The sequence below is a fragment of the Lolium perenne genome, chromosome 1 (assembly GCF_019359855.2).
Source record: "Lolium perenne isolate Kyuss_39 chromosome 1, Kyuss_2.0, whole genome shotgun sequence".
Taxonomy (NCBI): domain Eukaryota; kingdom Viridiplantae; phylum Streptophyta; class Magnoliopsida; order Poales; family Poaceae; genus Lolium; species Lolium perenne.
In genome coordinates this window covers 4042263-4059232 of record NC_067244.2, presented here as the reverse complement: position 1 = coordinate 4059232, position 16970 = coordinate 4042263, and the positions used below count along the sequence as shown (strand labels likewise).

Sequence of the window (16970 nt, the reverse complement as noted above, 5' to 3'; positions counted from 1 at the left end):
AACATGAATGGCGAGACGAAGCTGTGGTACAAGAGCTGAAGACAACATGCTGAATAGGAAGTAGCTGGGCGATCTGGTCAAGCTCGTGTTAGCCATTTGCATGTGCATGTAGTGGCCTGAGTGAATCGGTCATATGCATGTAATTAGCCTGTGGAGTGCATGCGTGGGTTATCTTGCTGGTGGCCTTGTGAAGAGGTCAAGTTAGTTAGTGGATTAGTGGAGTAGTGGAGTAGTGGGTACGGTAGTGGACTAGTGGCGTGAGTTGCATGGCAACGGTGCCAAACCTCTTGTATATATACTGCATTGAGTTAATGAGAAAGGCAACGGTGGAAGAAACAATGTAGCATATTTTGTCCTAGGGGAAGTGCCTCTCGGCAAAGCAAGTAGTGCTTCTCCTTAAGTGTGTGTGCGTGTGTTCTAGAGAAAGAAGCAGATAGATAGTTTGTGAGTGAGAGAGAAGTTGAGTGTTGAGAGATGAGAGGTAGAAGATGAAGATAGGAGCTGCGAGATGCAGCTCCAACAATTGGTATCAGAGCGAGAAGATCTTGGAGCTTTCGGCGATGGCGGTGCGATGCCGCTGAAGCCGACGACGGTGGTGATGGCAGACTCCACGAGAGGTGGAGGTCGCCGACGCGAGGTGAAGGTCGCCGGCGCAAGGTGAAGCTCACCGGCTGGTGGCGGTGCGATGCTGCTACGAGCGGTGGCCATCCCGACGTGATGGGCGGAGCTACATGGGGCACCGGCGCATGGAGGCCGGGTGCAGCACCATGTACGTGCGACGACCATGTCGAGGTTGGCTGCTGATGGAAGGTCTTGTGAGCACCGGAGGCAAGGTACGGTGGCCCGATGGCGAGGAGAGCACGGGCGACGCACCAATCTCCATGAGATGTGGAGGTCGCAGTGGTGGCAAGCTCCTTGAGATGAGGAGGCGAGGCTGCAAGTGGCGGCAGACTCCGTGAGATGCGGAGGCCAGTGTAGGTGTCCATGGCTACCATTGCAGGAAGGACCGTGTGATGCTGATGGTGAACACAAGAGGCGCTGCAAGAGGTTGCGGGTGAGCTGCAACGAAGAATTTGGAATCAAGATTAGGGGGGAGATTGTTAGCTTTTAATCTTGATTTTTGTATCAGAATGCATGTAGTTAGGTGCAATCGTTGTATTCAGTTTTAGAGCCAGCCGGGTATACGTGAGATACGTATAAAGCAGGGGAGTATCCAGCCGGAGGCGAGATGCCGAGATGGTGTCGTGCGATGCAACATGAATGGCGAGACGAAGCTGTGGTACAAGAGCTGAAGACAACATGCTGAATAGGAAGTAGCTGGGCGATCTGGTCAAGCTCGTGTTAGCCATTTGCATGTGCATGTAGTGGCCTGAGTGAATCGGTCATATGCATGTAATTAGCCTGTGGAGTGCATGCGTGGGTTATCTTGCTGGTGGCCTTGTGAAGAGGTCAAGTTAGTTAGTGGATTAGTGGAGTAGTGGAGTAGTGGGTACGGTAGTGGACTAGTGGCGTGAGTTGCATGGCAACGGTGCCAAACCTCTTGTATATATACTGCATTGAGTTAATGAGAAAGGCAACGGTGGAAGAAACAATGTAGCATATTTTGTCCTAGGGGAAGTGCCTCTCGGCAAAGCAAGTAGTGCTTCTCCTTAAGTGTGTGTGCGTGTGTTCTAGAGAAAGAAGCAGATAGATAGTTTGTGAGTGAGAGAGAAGTTGAGTGTTGAGAGATGAGAGGTAGAAGATGAAGATAGGAGCTGCGAGATGCAGCTCCAACACGCTACAGCGCTCGCCTCTGCCTCCGTTTCCCTGACGCGCGGTTTGCGCAACGTCGCTCCCTGGACAGATCTCCTCCGCCAACGAAGGTCGACGTTCCAGGCGTTCTCGTCTCCGTCCGCTGCACCGAAGGTCCGGCTTTGGTGCTGTTTTCCATCGATCGCTCGTTTGCTATACCTGCACGATATCAACGTCTGAACTTTCACTCTGTTTATCATCAGTCAGCTAACGTCGCCATCACACCCTGCTGCTACCTCCGTTTGGAGCTGCTCGCCGGCGAGCGTAACGCCGCGTCCCTGCATCTGCGATGCCTTCGTGCATGGCCAAGCCTCTCAGGCTTGGAAGCCATCAAGTGCAGCACGTCTCCATCTTTGATACGATCCAATCAGCAGCGTATATGGTATCTGTGCTTGTTTAAACAAACGTGAGATCCTGAGATCAATTCGCTATATGCACCAGCCATTCTTTTTCCCTTGTTTTGATCCTCTTGCTGACATGCGGACCGTCGGTCCCATTTGTCATTGTCTCCAGCTTGCTCCTCTTCGGTGAGAAAACCGGCACCAGCGTCGCCACATCAGTCAGCATCTCCCTGGCCCGCTTGTCAGCCCCTTGGGCTAGCTCTCTCGTCGGTACAATTTGCTTCCCTCTTTTCCCTGTTTTTCTGAAAATGGCATGAACTGTGTATATCTTGCAAAATTCATATCTTTTAAATGCTAACTCGAAATAAAATATATTCTATATGAAAATTGATCAGAAAAATGTGCTGAACATGAATATGCCATCCATTCATCTATTGCATCATGCATCATATAATTTCGTGATAGTTTGCATTATCACCTAATAGATAACATATGGAATATGTTGGATATTATATAAATGTTGTCCCGGTTTCATTTAATTTTGATGTAGCTCACCCCTGCCATGTTTGCTATGCTAATCCACCCTTAAATTTGCCGGTAGAAAATGCAACTCCAATTCTAATTTGATTGTCCGGGGTTCCGACTCCAATTAATATGGATAAGTTGCATTGCACCATCTATGCCATGTTATGCATACCATACCATGATCATGCCGGTTCTTTTTCCGTAGTAGTAAGACTTGCATACGTTGTGTGTTCCAGCATTTGTTCTTCCCGGATAGGATCGCGAAGTGGTGTTGTGAGATACGACAAGTCCTCCGGATGTTCCTCGGCAAGCTATAACAGGCAAGCATTTCCCCTATGCCCCTGCAGAAGTCGCTCACCTATTTTATTTTGCCTTCTCCCTCATGCTATCCTTAAGTTGCGTTCTTGTCACGTGTCCCTTCCACTTGTTACCTCAAGCAGCCTATATTGCCTCCACCAACCTCCTACAGCTGTTGTTTGGTTATCGGGTCTGCCTTGCGAGTCGTAGTGCATGCTAGTGCTGTTTTATCTCGTTACCGTTATTGTTATCTTATCGGGTCATATGTTGGGAAGAATCATGGTTACTTTAGTTGTTGATAATTGTTTAGCGGAGGCATCGGTGGGTCAGCTGCTCGTTTTGTGACGGCTCACTTGTGTTTCCTAAATATCTTAGGACCCCGAGTTCTTGTTATCTGTTCCGAGACTGAGCGCTCTAACCACACGTGGGTATGTTTCTGGGTCTCCCCTCGAACACTGCCGGAATCTACAGCTTTGTCCAGTGGCCACAACTAGTTTCGTAATGTTTTACCATTTGTTGTTGCGTGCATGCCAGCATGTTACTTATTTACTTTGGGAAGCCCCTGGGTGCCTTGTATCCCTTGTTTCTGGTATGCACGTATAGGTCGTGGAGCCTCTGCGAAGTGGTTTATCGCCCCAGTGTGTGTTTAAACCACCTAGCACGTTGACACACATAGCTAAGTCCGCTTCGGAGATACGGCCGGACTTCGATACGGGTTCAACTTAGTTAGGTGGCTTCCTGGACATTGTTGTCGTGAAGGAGAGTGCGAGTCGTTATATCCACCTGTCGCAAGTGGGTTGATCGTGCGTGTGAGCACATTTGGGCACCCCTGCAGGGTTAAATCTTATCGATAAGCCGTGTCCGCGGTTATGGACGACTTGGAGCTGTATGATTCGACCATAGACAACTTGCACCTGTTATTTCAATACTAATAACTTGCATAGTAAGATAGAACAACTTAAATAATAACTGGTTAAAACTTGACAACCGTGCGAGTGCCTTTGTAAGTACTTCCTTGCGAGGGGGGAACGCATCGGCTGTGTTATGTTTGCAGAGTATAGAACTGTAGTTTATGCGCTTTCTCACCTTCTCTGATAGACGAATGTTGTAGAGTGTCTCTATAGGTTTTCTAGTGCTTGCGCGCTGCCGCTTAACCCCACCATATTGCCTATGACGTTCCTCTTGCGTCCTCTAAGTCCCCTGCGTGCCTCAAGTACAAAGGATGACTGGTTGACGAATGCTTATACGTCTTGAAGTCTTGTTAAGTACGAACCCGTACTTATTGCTGCTTCTACGGGATATAACCGGGCAGGTATGAAGACCAGTACGATGAAGACGACGTTAGCAAGGTTACCCTTCCGGCTTGACCTGGGCAGGGTTATGGACGCCATCGTTTATCTTTAGGACTCTTAGTCCAATTTGTATCTTGTCCGTACTCGGATGTATTTGATCTTCTGTAGGATTTGGATCTTTGTATGTACCTATTTGTATCTTGACTCGTTGGAGTCGTTGTTGTAATATATATATGTCTCTTGTGGGCTCTATTGTAATCCTGTTGTAATGTTACCGCTCGTGATTGATTCCACCCGCATCGCGTGCATGCTTCGGCGTGTCCGAGGCGCTTGGTGGTGCGTCTCCTAAAATCGATATCGTGCGGATTTCGGCGGATTCGCTGGGATCCTCATGGTACCGGTTTTGGGGTGTCACAAGTTGGTATCAGAGCATCAGGTTGACGGTACCCCACTAGTCCAGCCTGTAGGATAACCTTGCCAACGGACGTTGTGTCTAGTGTCAAAACTATTTTCTGAAAATTCGTTGGATAGTTCTGATTAGCTCTGATTTTTCTCCTTATCTATATTCTTTCTCCTCTTACCTATTCGAGTTTCGAGTCTTCTCTCTTATCTGAGTTTTCCGAGTCTTAGGTTCCGACGTGGGTTGGACGATCTTTGCCCCTCACCTATTAGGGCCGATCTTCGGAGGATCCCGACGAAAGCGCATCATCAAATCGGAACAAGATTTCTTGTTAGTGGTGTCGAGGAGATCGACACGTCGCCTGAAGATCCGATAGTTTGACCAACTCCCACTTAGGTTGACGTGGAATCTCGGGGCGAGATTCCTTGTTAGTGGTGTCGATTGTAACGGCCCAGGGTAGCACCCCTAATAGAATTGTTTGTTCTTTTTATTTTATGCATCATCATGACATCATGCATCATATCATCCATAAGATTTTATTGAATAAAAATTATTTCAAATAAAAACTATTTATTTATGTTTTCCCCTCTCTTATGGTTTATATATAAAACCTCCCACCCTTATTCTTAATTAAATAAAACCAAATTAAAATTATATTTTTGGAAACCTTGTAAAATTGCTTTCAATCAAAACATTGTTCTAAAATCTATTCCTGGACTTTCCTATCTAATATATTTTATTTCTTCCATCTCCTTTCTCATCTTTCTTTTCTTTTTGTTCTTTCTTTGCAAATCCAGAAAATGAAGAAAAAGGGCATGTTGCCTCCCCTTCTAGCTATCCCTGGCTTCAAGCCCAAACCAGGCATCTGCTCACGTTTTCCTTTGAGCCCAAAAACAACATGGTGGCCTTTTACATCTTTGCTGGCACGGAGATGCTCTTCTCTTTCTTCTTGTCGTACGGCAGCACATCGGTGCGCTCGCACGTCGCTGTCCTCTTGATGGGACGGCTATCCCTTGCTCCTCCTCCATATAAGAACTCCTTTTCAAACCCTAGTCCTACTTCTTCCGCACAGCGCCGCCACCTGCTTGTCCCTCTAGCTAGAAGAGTACCCCGTCTCTACGTGCTCCCGCCCGCTCGTCTCCGTCCTCCCCCGGCCTCCCGACGTCAAGGCAAGTCTCCATCGACCTCTGCTTCATGCGCGTCTCTACACTACGCCGTCGTCCTCCGCAGCCAGCGTCGTCCCATGTCCTGCTTCAACTTCCGCTCGAGCCCGTCGTCGTCATCGTCTCCGTCGCGTCGGCCGGCCGCTCGTCAAGTTCTCCGTGCGTTGCCGTCGTCGTCGACGCCAACTCCACATGATCCTCGACCACCAAGGCCCTGCACATGGATGCAAGTTAGATGAGTGTGTAGGCATATGTTTATGTCCAAGAGGTGGCTATGATGATTAAAATAAAAGCATGTAAATTATTTTTTGAAAGTAAAAAATCATACAATCCTCACGTACCGAAAAGGAACTTGGGGATAGCAGTAGGAGATACTATGGTTGCAACAACCAAAACAAATGTTGTTGTGTAGTTGTGATCATAAGAGTACTGAGTCACACATTCCAGGAAGGGCACCTCACTCCAGAAAAAAGCATGAGTCCAGTTCATGATGCTTGCACTGGATATTTGCTCCTTGAAGTAGCTGCAAATCGTACCATTGCAAAGAAACAGATTTAGAAGGGAGCATGATCATGGTTAGGTAAATTCCACTTGCATACTATTTCGATCCAGTTTTGAGAAAACGCCAGGGTTTTGTTTTCCCTGGACCGGAGCACCATAATTCGAATATGCATTTCATTTAAAACTATTTTGCCAGGGCACATGTCTTATCAGGTCAAGAAAAAAACTAGAGAAAAGTGCAGTAAACAATAGGGGACAAATTAGGTTTTGGGCAGTGTTTTTTTGTTCTTTTGGATAATTACAATGTGAGTCGAACTATGTGCTGTAACTGTAAATGTCATAAATTTGGAGGTGCTGCAACCACCACTGTAATTATAATTTTGAGGTCAGGTGGGCTTCCAAGTTAAAATTTCGAAAGAACATGGAGGAGAGAAACAAAATTCGGGAGGAGATGGGACCACAGGGTCATCACCTGATTGAATTGTTGAGGCATATATTGAGGATAATTCTTAACTTCTCATTGGGTCGATTGGTATCAAGGGGAAATTCAACAATAAACCCCTTACTTACTAGTTGTGTGATATCTGCATATCTTGCATTATGTAGCCCTGGCGGAAAAGAAGAATAATCCTCACTAAATGGAATCATGGCCCGGTATCCACAGTAAGGTTCAAGTTCTCCAACAGGACATCCATACCGAGACACCCAGACATAAACATGGGAATTGTTGGCACCCAGACATGTGACAGGCTTGTATGCATTATTATTCATCACTGCTCGCGAACAATTAGCAAAACATGCTATGGAGTTGCCGCTTCGAGTTTCCAAATTCCAAAATCCATGTGAATCAAGTTTGCCGGCTGAATAAGGAAGGTGATTCCACTGTGGAAGAGGGCAGCTGCTGTTGGTATCATAGTTGGGGTCCATAACCCAGAAGTAGGAACCGGTGTAGTTGATTGCAGTCACGTAGTATGTTCCTGTGTTGATCTGAATTGTAGCCTTGCTACTGGTACAAACCAGCTCGTATGCTTCAGCGCCGCACCCAACAGGATCACCTCGCCGACGGAAAGGGTATGATATGTTTTGGAGATGTCCACAAGAGAAATGTGAGCACCCATCATTTCCTCCATGAACATGATCTGCTGCAAAAACTGCAACGAGGGAGAAGACAGTCAAGGCTTGTATAGTAACAGAATGATAATATGCGCCGGGATTCCCCATGACAGCCAGCTTCACAGATGCAATAGGGAGTTGATATCCTAGCTAGTTCTGTTAAGAGTACTAAGGTGGGCAAGGGATTGGTATGTACTAATGTGCACCTGCTTATATACCTAGTAATAGTGTGATTGGAATACTAATTATTGACTTCCGTTCGTGTGCACGATGCGCAAAAGAGGACGATATTCTCTCAAATTCTCTCACTAGGAACAGAAGACAACTCAGGCATGGAGTCTTCTGTCCCATGACATGGTAATTTGTTTTTTTTCCAGAGATGACAACGACAGTACACTAGAATTTCCTCACTATGAAAGCTATCACACTCGCACTCAAATCCCAGGAACACGGCATGCAAAACAGGAAGATATTCTCCCAAATTTTATGGCTAGGAACAAACGACGACTTGGGTTTGGAGCCTTCTATCCCATGACATGGTAATTCATTATTTCCAGAGATGACAACAACAATATACTAGAATTTCCACTGTGAAAGCTGCCAATAGACATGCATTTATTGCTCATGCAACAGGTGTGATTGGACTGAAGCAAGTCTGCAATCACACTCAAACCACAAGAACACGGCATGCATTAGTATGTGAACTGCACCCTTAGGCATAACTTTTTTCGGTAAATAGTGATTTATTACTTAAAAGGTTTAAACATTACATCAGACATCTGCATACAGCTGACGGAGCTGGCCCCCGGCAACCAGGGGTATGACATGGGGCTTGGAAAAAATATACTTTATGGTGAATATATTGATATTCATTTAGTATTATAGATGTCATATTATTTTGTTGGCGTCAGAAACCCACCGGCGAGCAGCGACGGGCAACACAGTAGAGCCGGGAACAACCTAGGGCTGCGGCTGGCCCTGGTCCCTCCGAGCGACGGCCCGCAAGGTCTTCTGGAACGCACGCGCCGATGCTGGTGCAAGGGCGTGCCACCTGACCGTATACCTGGTCAGGAAGGTGATGGATGATGCCTCGCTTAGTTTCCTGCATGGCATACACGTAAACATTAAATACGAGCCTCGATCGGCTCTCAGGTTATCCTGCGAATCGGCTCAGAGAGCCGATACACCCATGATTCGTACGAGGTGCACGAATATATGGTGGTCCTGCTTGATCGGAATAAAGCTAACACAACCTACCACGATTTAGGGTTTTCACCGCATAATCGGAACATCCTACTCGTGATTGAGCCTCGCGGCCACGCACGGTGATCGTAAGCCGACCCTAGACAAGGCCTAAAAACCAACACAAGGTTGATCCTCGGAACATCCCGTCTAGGGCTAGCAAACTACACCCTACGCGCCGCTGGATCCTTCAACCCGTTTGTAAGGCCTAACGATGCAGATATTAAACTAATCCTTGCAGAGCAAGGAGCAATCATGACGGATCGGATCTACTGAATAACGATCAAGCGGGGTGCCGCCCCTACACCTAAGATAGATGTAAGGGCGGCTAGACGCCTCAGGCTTGCACGACGATAGCATATGATACGATAGCATATGACACGACGATCTGCAGCAGAGAAGGACATCAATCCACCTTCATCTCAGGGACTTAAATACTAAGAATCACAGGAGGATTGCTCCAATTCATGCTCTGCCTATTGACTGAAAATGAAGACCCCCAAACCATAGTACACGCCGTTTGGAAAAAAGAAAAAGAAAAGAAAAGGCAGTGACTGATATACAACTTAGGACCTAAGAAAACAGAATCAGAAACTGTGAGAGGAATCAAACACAAGTTGTTGCAGTGGTGCCTCATGACCTTCGATTCTCCACGAAATCGAAGCGCGGCTGTGCTTGCTGCTGCTGGGAACAAAGGAATATCCAAGATCGAACGACTAATTTGACATGGAACAAAGGAAAACCATGATAAATAGATCGGGATGGATGGATTACCTGCGTGCTGGAAGATCTCGGTCCCCATCACAGCTCCTCCTCGATGTCGTCGGGTCGTCCGCCCGCCAGCCATGGCGCTCACCTCACCTCACCTCACCTCTCCTCGACGAGTAAAAGTCAAAGTCTAAGTCATAGTCACACGCGCAACCCACACGCGGTGTGTGGCGAGGGGATTCTACTTATAGAGCCGAACTGGAGAGGTTTGAAATTTCGAGGAGGAAGGCACGAGCGGGAAGGAGGAGAAGACGAGGGGTACTCGCTGCTAATTTCGCTTTACTCTTGATTCACCTTCCCATTGATTGTGGGGAGCGAGGGATGATGAGCTGCTGGGATTTATCTTCCCACGGATCGGTGACGTGGACAACATGCATATGCACGATTCTTGCGGAACCAAATCAATCAAGCTGCATGTCTCCGATCTGTGGTGATTAAATGACCTGTAATTACGGGAGGGTGGGCGGGCTGGTCAGTTCACTGGATCTAGTTAATATGGACCGTGCTTCTCCATAATTCCACCGGATCAACGAGAAGCACAACCTGCAACTCACTAGGCACGTAGCGTAATTCATGTTGAACTCAATTCATGCACTAGGCACGTCGCAACTTTTCTTGCTGCCTTTAATTTTCTTGCTAAATCAAATCAGCCAACTAGGTAAAACAAAATTGCAAGTAAGCCAACTGGGTAATTAGGAATTGATCAGCTCCTACTTACTACCATGCTACTAGCTTGTTGCTCATCGACCACTCGCCTTGATATATGGTTAATTCTTGCTTCTAGATGGCCTAAACAAATGCAATCTCGGTAGATTTTAGAATCACCACAATATCAACACTCTGCTCCACCTACATCTTCGTGACTCCTTGCACTGCCGGCGAGACAGCCATGCTCTATTACATGCACATCAGCTAATCAGAGTCCGGCCATCACATAACTGAATCGATTTCCTCTGCCTAGCAGCAAGCTCAGCTTGATTATGGATGACATATTATTAACAGAAAATAGATAGCAACGGTGCTCAAAATATTGGCATAACCTCTCCTCTTTTTTTAACATTCACAACATGCAACAAACATTACTGTGTACGCAACACAAATCATATCTTCTCAAATAACCCACATGATTTGCAAATTCTGGCCAGACAAAAACACTAGTCAAGTACCAAAGAATGCAAACGTACCACAGGTTACATCTAGCTACACAATAACTATAACTCCCTGGTCTGGAGCATTACAAAACTCCCTAGTCTGGAGCATTACAAAGACGACACTACAAGGACCGAAACAGTAGTATCACACACATGCAACAGGCAGCACATCACCAGCAGTGGCACCGCGCCAAGGCCAAGCCAGCTTTCCAGGCAGGGTCAGACTCCAAAGCGACCAGAAAAATCACACGGACATAAACTAGTTTCTTCAGGTTGTCTTGGCATTTTCTTCTATACCTGAAAATCACAAACCAACAAGATAAGCATCAGCTGTTTAAACGAGGGACACAATTAGAAACTACTTGGGAGTTGGGATGTAAAGCTACAGGAGGAAGTGTGTTCCGTAGAATTATTAGCATCCATGAGCACACATTTTCGTTATCCCTTGAGAAAAAAAGGCAAGACAGGAAAACAGTGTTTATGATGGTACATTACCTGTTAGATAAGCCCTTGAAGACGCTCCAGCTCTGCATCCAGCTACCGTTGGTCGAAGAAGAAGCTCAGTCCATGAATCAAGCTCAAGCGACTAGGAATGTAAGATGATTCTTTCAGGTACAGATTGCAAAAAAAAAAAGATCGATGGTGAAACCAATGCAAGTGCCAGTTCTGGCACCATTACAGGTTTTGGATCCAGCCAGAACCAGCACCAGCTATAGCATATGCACATCGGCTAGCTACCATTAGGAAAAAACGACAGACATGATAAACTTTACATGCACATCAAGTCAAGTGCGACTGCTACTACTACACTTGTGCAACACACATTTCATGACATATCCTACTTTGCCCAAATCATAGAAGCGTCACCATATCTCAGGTAATGAAAGATCAAGCACCTATCCAATTGTGTGATCTCAGGTAATCAAATACCAAGCACATGTCCACTCATGTGACTCAGATTTAAAAAATTCCAACAAGTACAACTAGGCTTATATATCAAATCAGACCTCCTGAAATACGATTATAACAAGCATGTGTGCCACCAACAGCAAGCATGTAACAAAATGGTCATTGTGGTCATGCCGACCTGAACCTGAACCAATGTGATACAAAACACAACAGCTAGCTACCATTCTGAATATTTTCAGGACAGTGCCCACCGGAAAAATTCTGCCAGAGTGTAATGATACATGGCTATAGATAATTTAAGAAATACACAACATAACCAACAAATGAGAAGGAAAAATGTTACCGGATTGGACTGGACAGCTCAAGGCCAAGACCAAAGGTTCTCGCTGCTACCACACTACGGTTTGCAGCTGCAATTAACTTCCCCGACATTCTCTTCCCGCGCCAGAGGCATCAGCGAGCTAGTTGCATGCCCCAATGGACAACGCGGCAGCGGCTGGTGCATGACTGACGCCATTGTTATCCTCCTTCTCCTGAGTGTTTTGCACACATGTGAGTTTGTTCGTTACAAGTAAACATAGGTAACTTGACATGCTCTAGATTATGTAATGTTGGTCTAATATGAAATATCACAACAAGATTTACAGAAAATTGGAATCTAAAGAATCGGCAATGGGGAGCTAATTATATGAACATTTAGACATCTCAGATGTATATACAATACCCCTAAGTACAAATTAGACATATTTCGAAGCATTTAATGAAACAAATTGTTTACCACACATTGTTTTAAATCAATCTCCATATGTCTTGCACCAGAGCATACAAACATGATACATAAATCTCCTCCAAGCAAGACATCATGTACAGTTCTAAACCAGTGCACTAAAAAATATTCAAAGAAGGGAGCAAAAAGAATCTCAAAGAATGCCAACCAACTGGAACCTAGGCATTATGGTTTGACAATATCCCAAAGCTTATGGATGTATTGCAAATTTTTTTTTTTTGACGGTGAACAGGAGGAGCTCTCCTTTTTCATTATATCAAGAGGGAAAACTGTACAATGGCAAGAGCCAGGGAAAGGTAAAGAAAAAGGGCGAAAAATAACAGAAACAAAACCAACTACTCGTTGTGAGCGGCCTTCAGGTTTGCCAACGCATCTCTGATCTGGAAAATCAGATCTTCAAAGTTTAGACGAGATATTCTCAAAAATTCGTCTATTCCTCTCCTTCCAAATATGCCACAGAGCATAGACAGCCACTGCGGCGTGCTCTCTGCGAGACTTGCTCTTTCTGAACCTCGCTATCTTTTTCCACCATCCAAGAATGGAGGTAGATCGACTGCCAATATTAGCAAAAGCGGCATGAGAAGCACAGAGACCATGCCAAACCTCCTTAGCAAAAGAGCATCCAAGGAACAGGTGGTAGGCCGACTCCAAGGTCTGATCACATAGGGAGCAGCGATCTTGATGAGGCCATCCTCTCTTTGAAGCCTGTCGGCAGTCCGTAGTCGATTTTGAAGCGGCAACCATAGGAAAAACTTGATTTTGCCTTCGATCTTGACATCCCAAGCAGCTGCGAGAAGAGGTTGTGGTATCCGCCCAAAAAAGCAAGCGAGTAAACGAAGAAGGCTGTGTAATAGTTGTCTCGATGCTTGTGTCCACGAAATCGTATCCTCGTCGGGGAAAGGGTGATCAGTTGCAAGGAGTTCCAGAGAAACAAAAAGATCAATGAGCTCTGAGAGTTTATGCGCTGCAATCCTTTCATCCATGTGCCATTGGTAAGCCCATCTTTGACGGTCAAATTTTTTCTCCACGCAAGCTTGAAGAGGCCAGGGAAACCGTGTTGCAAAGCAATGGCCTGATGCCAAGGATCTTTCCGTAAGAGTGCTTTAGCTCCATTCCCAAGCTTGAGGATAGTGCAAGCATGGAAGAGGAGCATGTCATCCGAGCTTACAGGAGTGGAAGGCCATGCCATGGCCGGTCATCATTGTGCCGATCAAACCAGAGCCGCGCAAACGAAGGGCTCTGCTTTGAAGGAACTTAGGTCTTTGATTCCCAATCCTCCAAGGTGTTTGGGAGAGCACACTTGCCGCCAGTTAACCATACATTTTGCCCCAGAAGCATTTTCTTCTCCGCACCAGAGAAAATTCCTCCTTATTCTATCAATCTTCTTAGTCATCCATTTTGGAGGGTCAAAGATTGTGAGGAAATAGGTCATGGAGGAGGTGAGGACGGAGTTTACAAGGATCAGCCTTCCTTTCCTGGACATTAATTTCCCTTTCCATGCCTTAAGCTTGCTTGCAATCTTGTCAATGTATTTCTGACAGTCTATCTTCCTTGGCTTTCTACAGCTGAGAGGGAGGCCCAGATAAGTGCAGGGGAGGGAGCCAATACTGCAGCCAGAATCAACGATCAAGTCAGCCTGGTCCAGCATCTCACAACGAATGGGAAAGATGGTGCATTTGTTGATATTTATATGCAGCCCCGAGGTTTTTCCAAAGAAGGTCAGGATGTCAAAAACACTTTTAACTTCCTCTTTAACAGGGTTCAAAAATAAGGCTGCATCATCGGCGTAGAAGCTCGTGCGCATTCTGTCGGTTTGCTCGGAGATATTGGAGAGGATTCCAACGGCTGCAGCATTCTTAAGGATTCTGTGCAAAGGCTCCAAAGCCAATATGAAGAGCATGGGAGCTAAGGGATCGCCTTGCCTTAATCCACGGCGATGGGTGAAAGGCCGTCCAGGAGTGCCGTTCAGAAGCACTCTTGAAGAAGCAGATGAGAGCAACAAGAAAATAATTCTTCTCCATTTCTCCCCAAAACCGAAAGCCTGCAGAGCCTCAAGCAAGTAGTCCCAATGGATAGAATCAAACGCTTTGGCAAAATCAAGCTTCATGAAAAGCAAAGGATTTTTCTTCTTATGAGCTTCTTTGATGACTCCTCTCACAAAGACAAAATTATCATGGAAGAAAAATCTCAGAAAGGTACTAAACACACCAACTTCATGAAAAGCAAAGGATTTTCATCAATCTCAGAAAGGTACTAAACACACCAACTTCAAACATTCAAAGCTTTGAATGATCCCAGACTTGTCATCTTAAACCAGATCACTAAGTCCATAATCTGGTCTAGTAAAATAGTAATAGCCAACGGTAGAACATTCATTAGCTATCGTAGCAGCGCACTTGATTGATGAAAATAGTTTCATACAAGATGACTCAAATCCCATCCAAAGTGGCATGGCAGAACTTTGACCAGTTCTTGATTTAAGACCGGACTAGCACAAAACTAAGCAACATAGAAACTGAATGGGTCCCAAAGAAACCAAGGACACAGATTAAAATTGAACACCAAATGCTAGCTTAGATTAGCTCCCAGGTCCAGGACATCAATATAAGCCTAGCTCATACCATCAAGTACCTACCTGCAAAACAGTGCCTCATCGCTGCAACCCTGGACCACAACTTCCTTCGGTATACATACATGCTCCAGGCTATGGATAAATTTCCAAGTCAGCCAATGGGAATTGAAATTGATCTTTCGGTAAGCATCAATTCAGCAGGTAAGCATCAATTCAGCAGTAACATCTTTATAAGGCAGCATTAATTGTGTTGAATCATAATACATAATAGCCACATAGTGTTGAATCATAAGAGAGAATAGCCACATCTCCAGCAAGAACAACTAGCAGAAAGATAGCAAATACAAAAATCCTATTATATTAAATAAGAATTGAATCTCCAGGTTTAGCCCAAATTAAATAATAAGCTCGATTGAGATTGACATTGGTTAACTCAACTACTAAATCAAGGAAGGCCATTATATTAGCTCAAAGGAAATAGAATGTGAGGATTTTTGACGATTTCAAAATAAGTGTACAAGTAAACATGTAGCCAAATTTAAGGTACATGCAGCAGCAATAGGTTGTTGGTTCAATCAATCTATGCACATAGATAGATAGGTAGAGTGCCTAGGTGAAGAAAAAATCAAATGGAGCAGGAAATGAATGCTTGCTTAGCTATAACCTCAATTTATATATTTGTATAGCTAGTTCCTAGTACCTAACTGTTCACCTGATTGTTGTGGGCACACTTCTTATTACACTAGTTGACATTCCTCAAATGCATGCCTGCATAATTCTTGGTAAGAACTGTGACAAGACACAATGAAGAAATCAAAATTGGAGAGGAATAGAAATCATATTTACTATTTAATATATTAAGCATAGTTACATAGTTAGTTATGGAAGTGGAACCACCATGAACAACCAGATTAGCATGTATGCCAATAGGCTAGAGCCGGTACCACCAACGGCAAGCATGAAACAAATGCTCATCCCACCTGAACCTGAAGCAACATGATACAAAACACAACATCTAGCTACCACTCTGAATATTTTAATGACAGTGGCCACCAGAAAAATTCTAGCAGAGTGCGATGATGCATGGCTACAAAAAATTTAATACCTACACAATATAACCAACAAATGACAAGAAAAAACGTTACCCGATTGGACCGGACAACTCAAGGCCAAGACCAAAGGTTCTCGCTACTACGCCTGCTATCGAGGTCACCTCTGACAACAATGCGGCTTGCGGCTGCACTTCACTTCCTCGATATTCTCTTTCCGTCGGCGGAGGCAACAGAAGCTAGTTGCACACCCCAACGGACAAGGTGGCAGCAGCTGGGGCATGACTGACGCCATTGCTCTAGTGCTTCTCCTGACTGCTTGGTACGCATGTCAGTTTGTTCTTTACAAGTAAACATAATTAACTTTACATGCTCTGGGTAATGTAATGTTGGTCTAATATGAAACGTAACAACAAGATTTACATATAATTAGAATCTTAAGAACCAGCAATGGGGAGCTCATTATATGAACATTCAAGACCAAATGTATATATGCGAGTACTACTTGTTTGGTTTCCTCAGTTTGAAAGCATTTCAAGAAACAAATTGTTTATCACACATTATTTTCAATCAATCTCCATATGTTTCGGACAGGAGCATACAAACATGATACATAAATCTACTCCAAGCAAGACATCATGTACAGTTCTGCACTTGTGCACTAAACAAAATATATTCGAAGGGAGCAAAAAGAAACTTGGGCAAGGGCAGGAGCCCAAGGGCTACGCATGATCCTACCCCAGACCTGGGATGTACACTAGCTCCCTCCATGTTTGCTTCCCTACCCAACCGTGTTGTATCACCCCTTAGGGGGCATGTAACTGTAAACCTTCTCTCTGTTCAATGAAATGAAACGCAAAGGCTTTTTGTGTTTTCTCGAAAAAAAAGAATGTCAGAGAATGCCAACCAACTGGAACCTAGGCATTATGGTTTGACAAGATCCCAAAGCTCATGGATGAATTGCAAACAGAGAGAAAAGTACCAATAACACCAACTTCAAACTTTCAAATCTAAAGAGTCTCAAACGATCGCAATCTTGTCATCTTAGTCCACACCACTAAGTCCATAG

At 44.9% G+C, this 16970-nt stretch overlaps 1 protein-coding gene and 2 long non-coding RNA genes across 3 annotated transcripts; 1 reads left to right on the top strand and 2 right to left on the bottom strand.

Annotated features, from left to right (window-relative positions):
• Positions 1–1139: 1139 nt before the first annotated feature.
• Positions 1140–4498, top strand: LOC127341389 (uncharacterized). The gene is made up of 4 exons (XR_011751265.1): positions 1140–1905; positions 1995–2197; positions 2305–2402; positions 2894–4498. It is a non-coding gene; the product is annotated as an uncharacterized lncRNA (long non-coding RNA).
• Positions 4499–6127: 1629 nt separating this feature from the next.
• LOC127341374 (uncharacterized) lies at positions 6128–7742 on the bottom strand. Its single transcript, XM_051367195.2, has 2 exons — positions 6783–7742; positions 6128–6332 (listed from the first exon to the last, which is right to left on the bottom strand). Exons 1-2 carry the CDS (start codon positions 7529–7531, stop codon positions 6143–6145), a joined length of 939 nt encoding a protein of 312 aa, XP_051223155.1. The 5' UTR covers positions 7532–7742; the 3' UTR covers positions 6128–6142.
• Positions 7743–10471: 2729 nt separating this feature from the next.
• LOC127341403 (uncharacterized) lies at positions 10472–16370 on the bottom strand. The gene is made up of 5 exons (XR_011755326.1): positions 15565–16370; positions 14916–14984; positions 11837–12026; positions 11080–11170; positions 10472–10881 (listed from the first exon to the last, which is right to left on the bottom strand). It is a non-coding gene; the product is annotated as an uncharacterized lncRNA (long non-coding RNA).
• Positions 16371–16970: the final 600 nt, after the last annotated feature.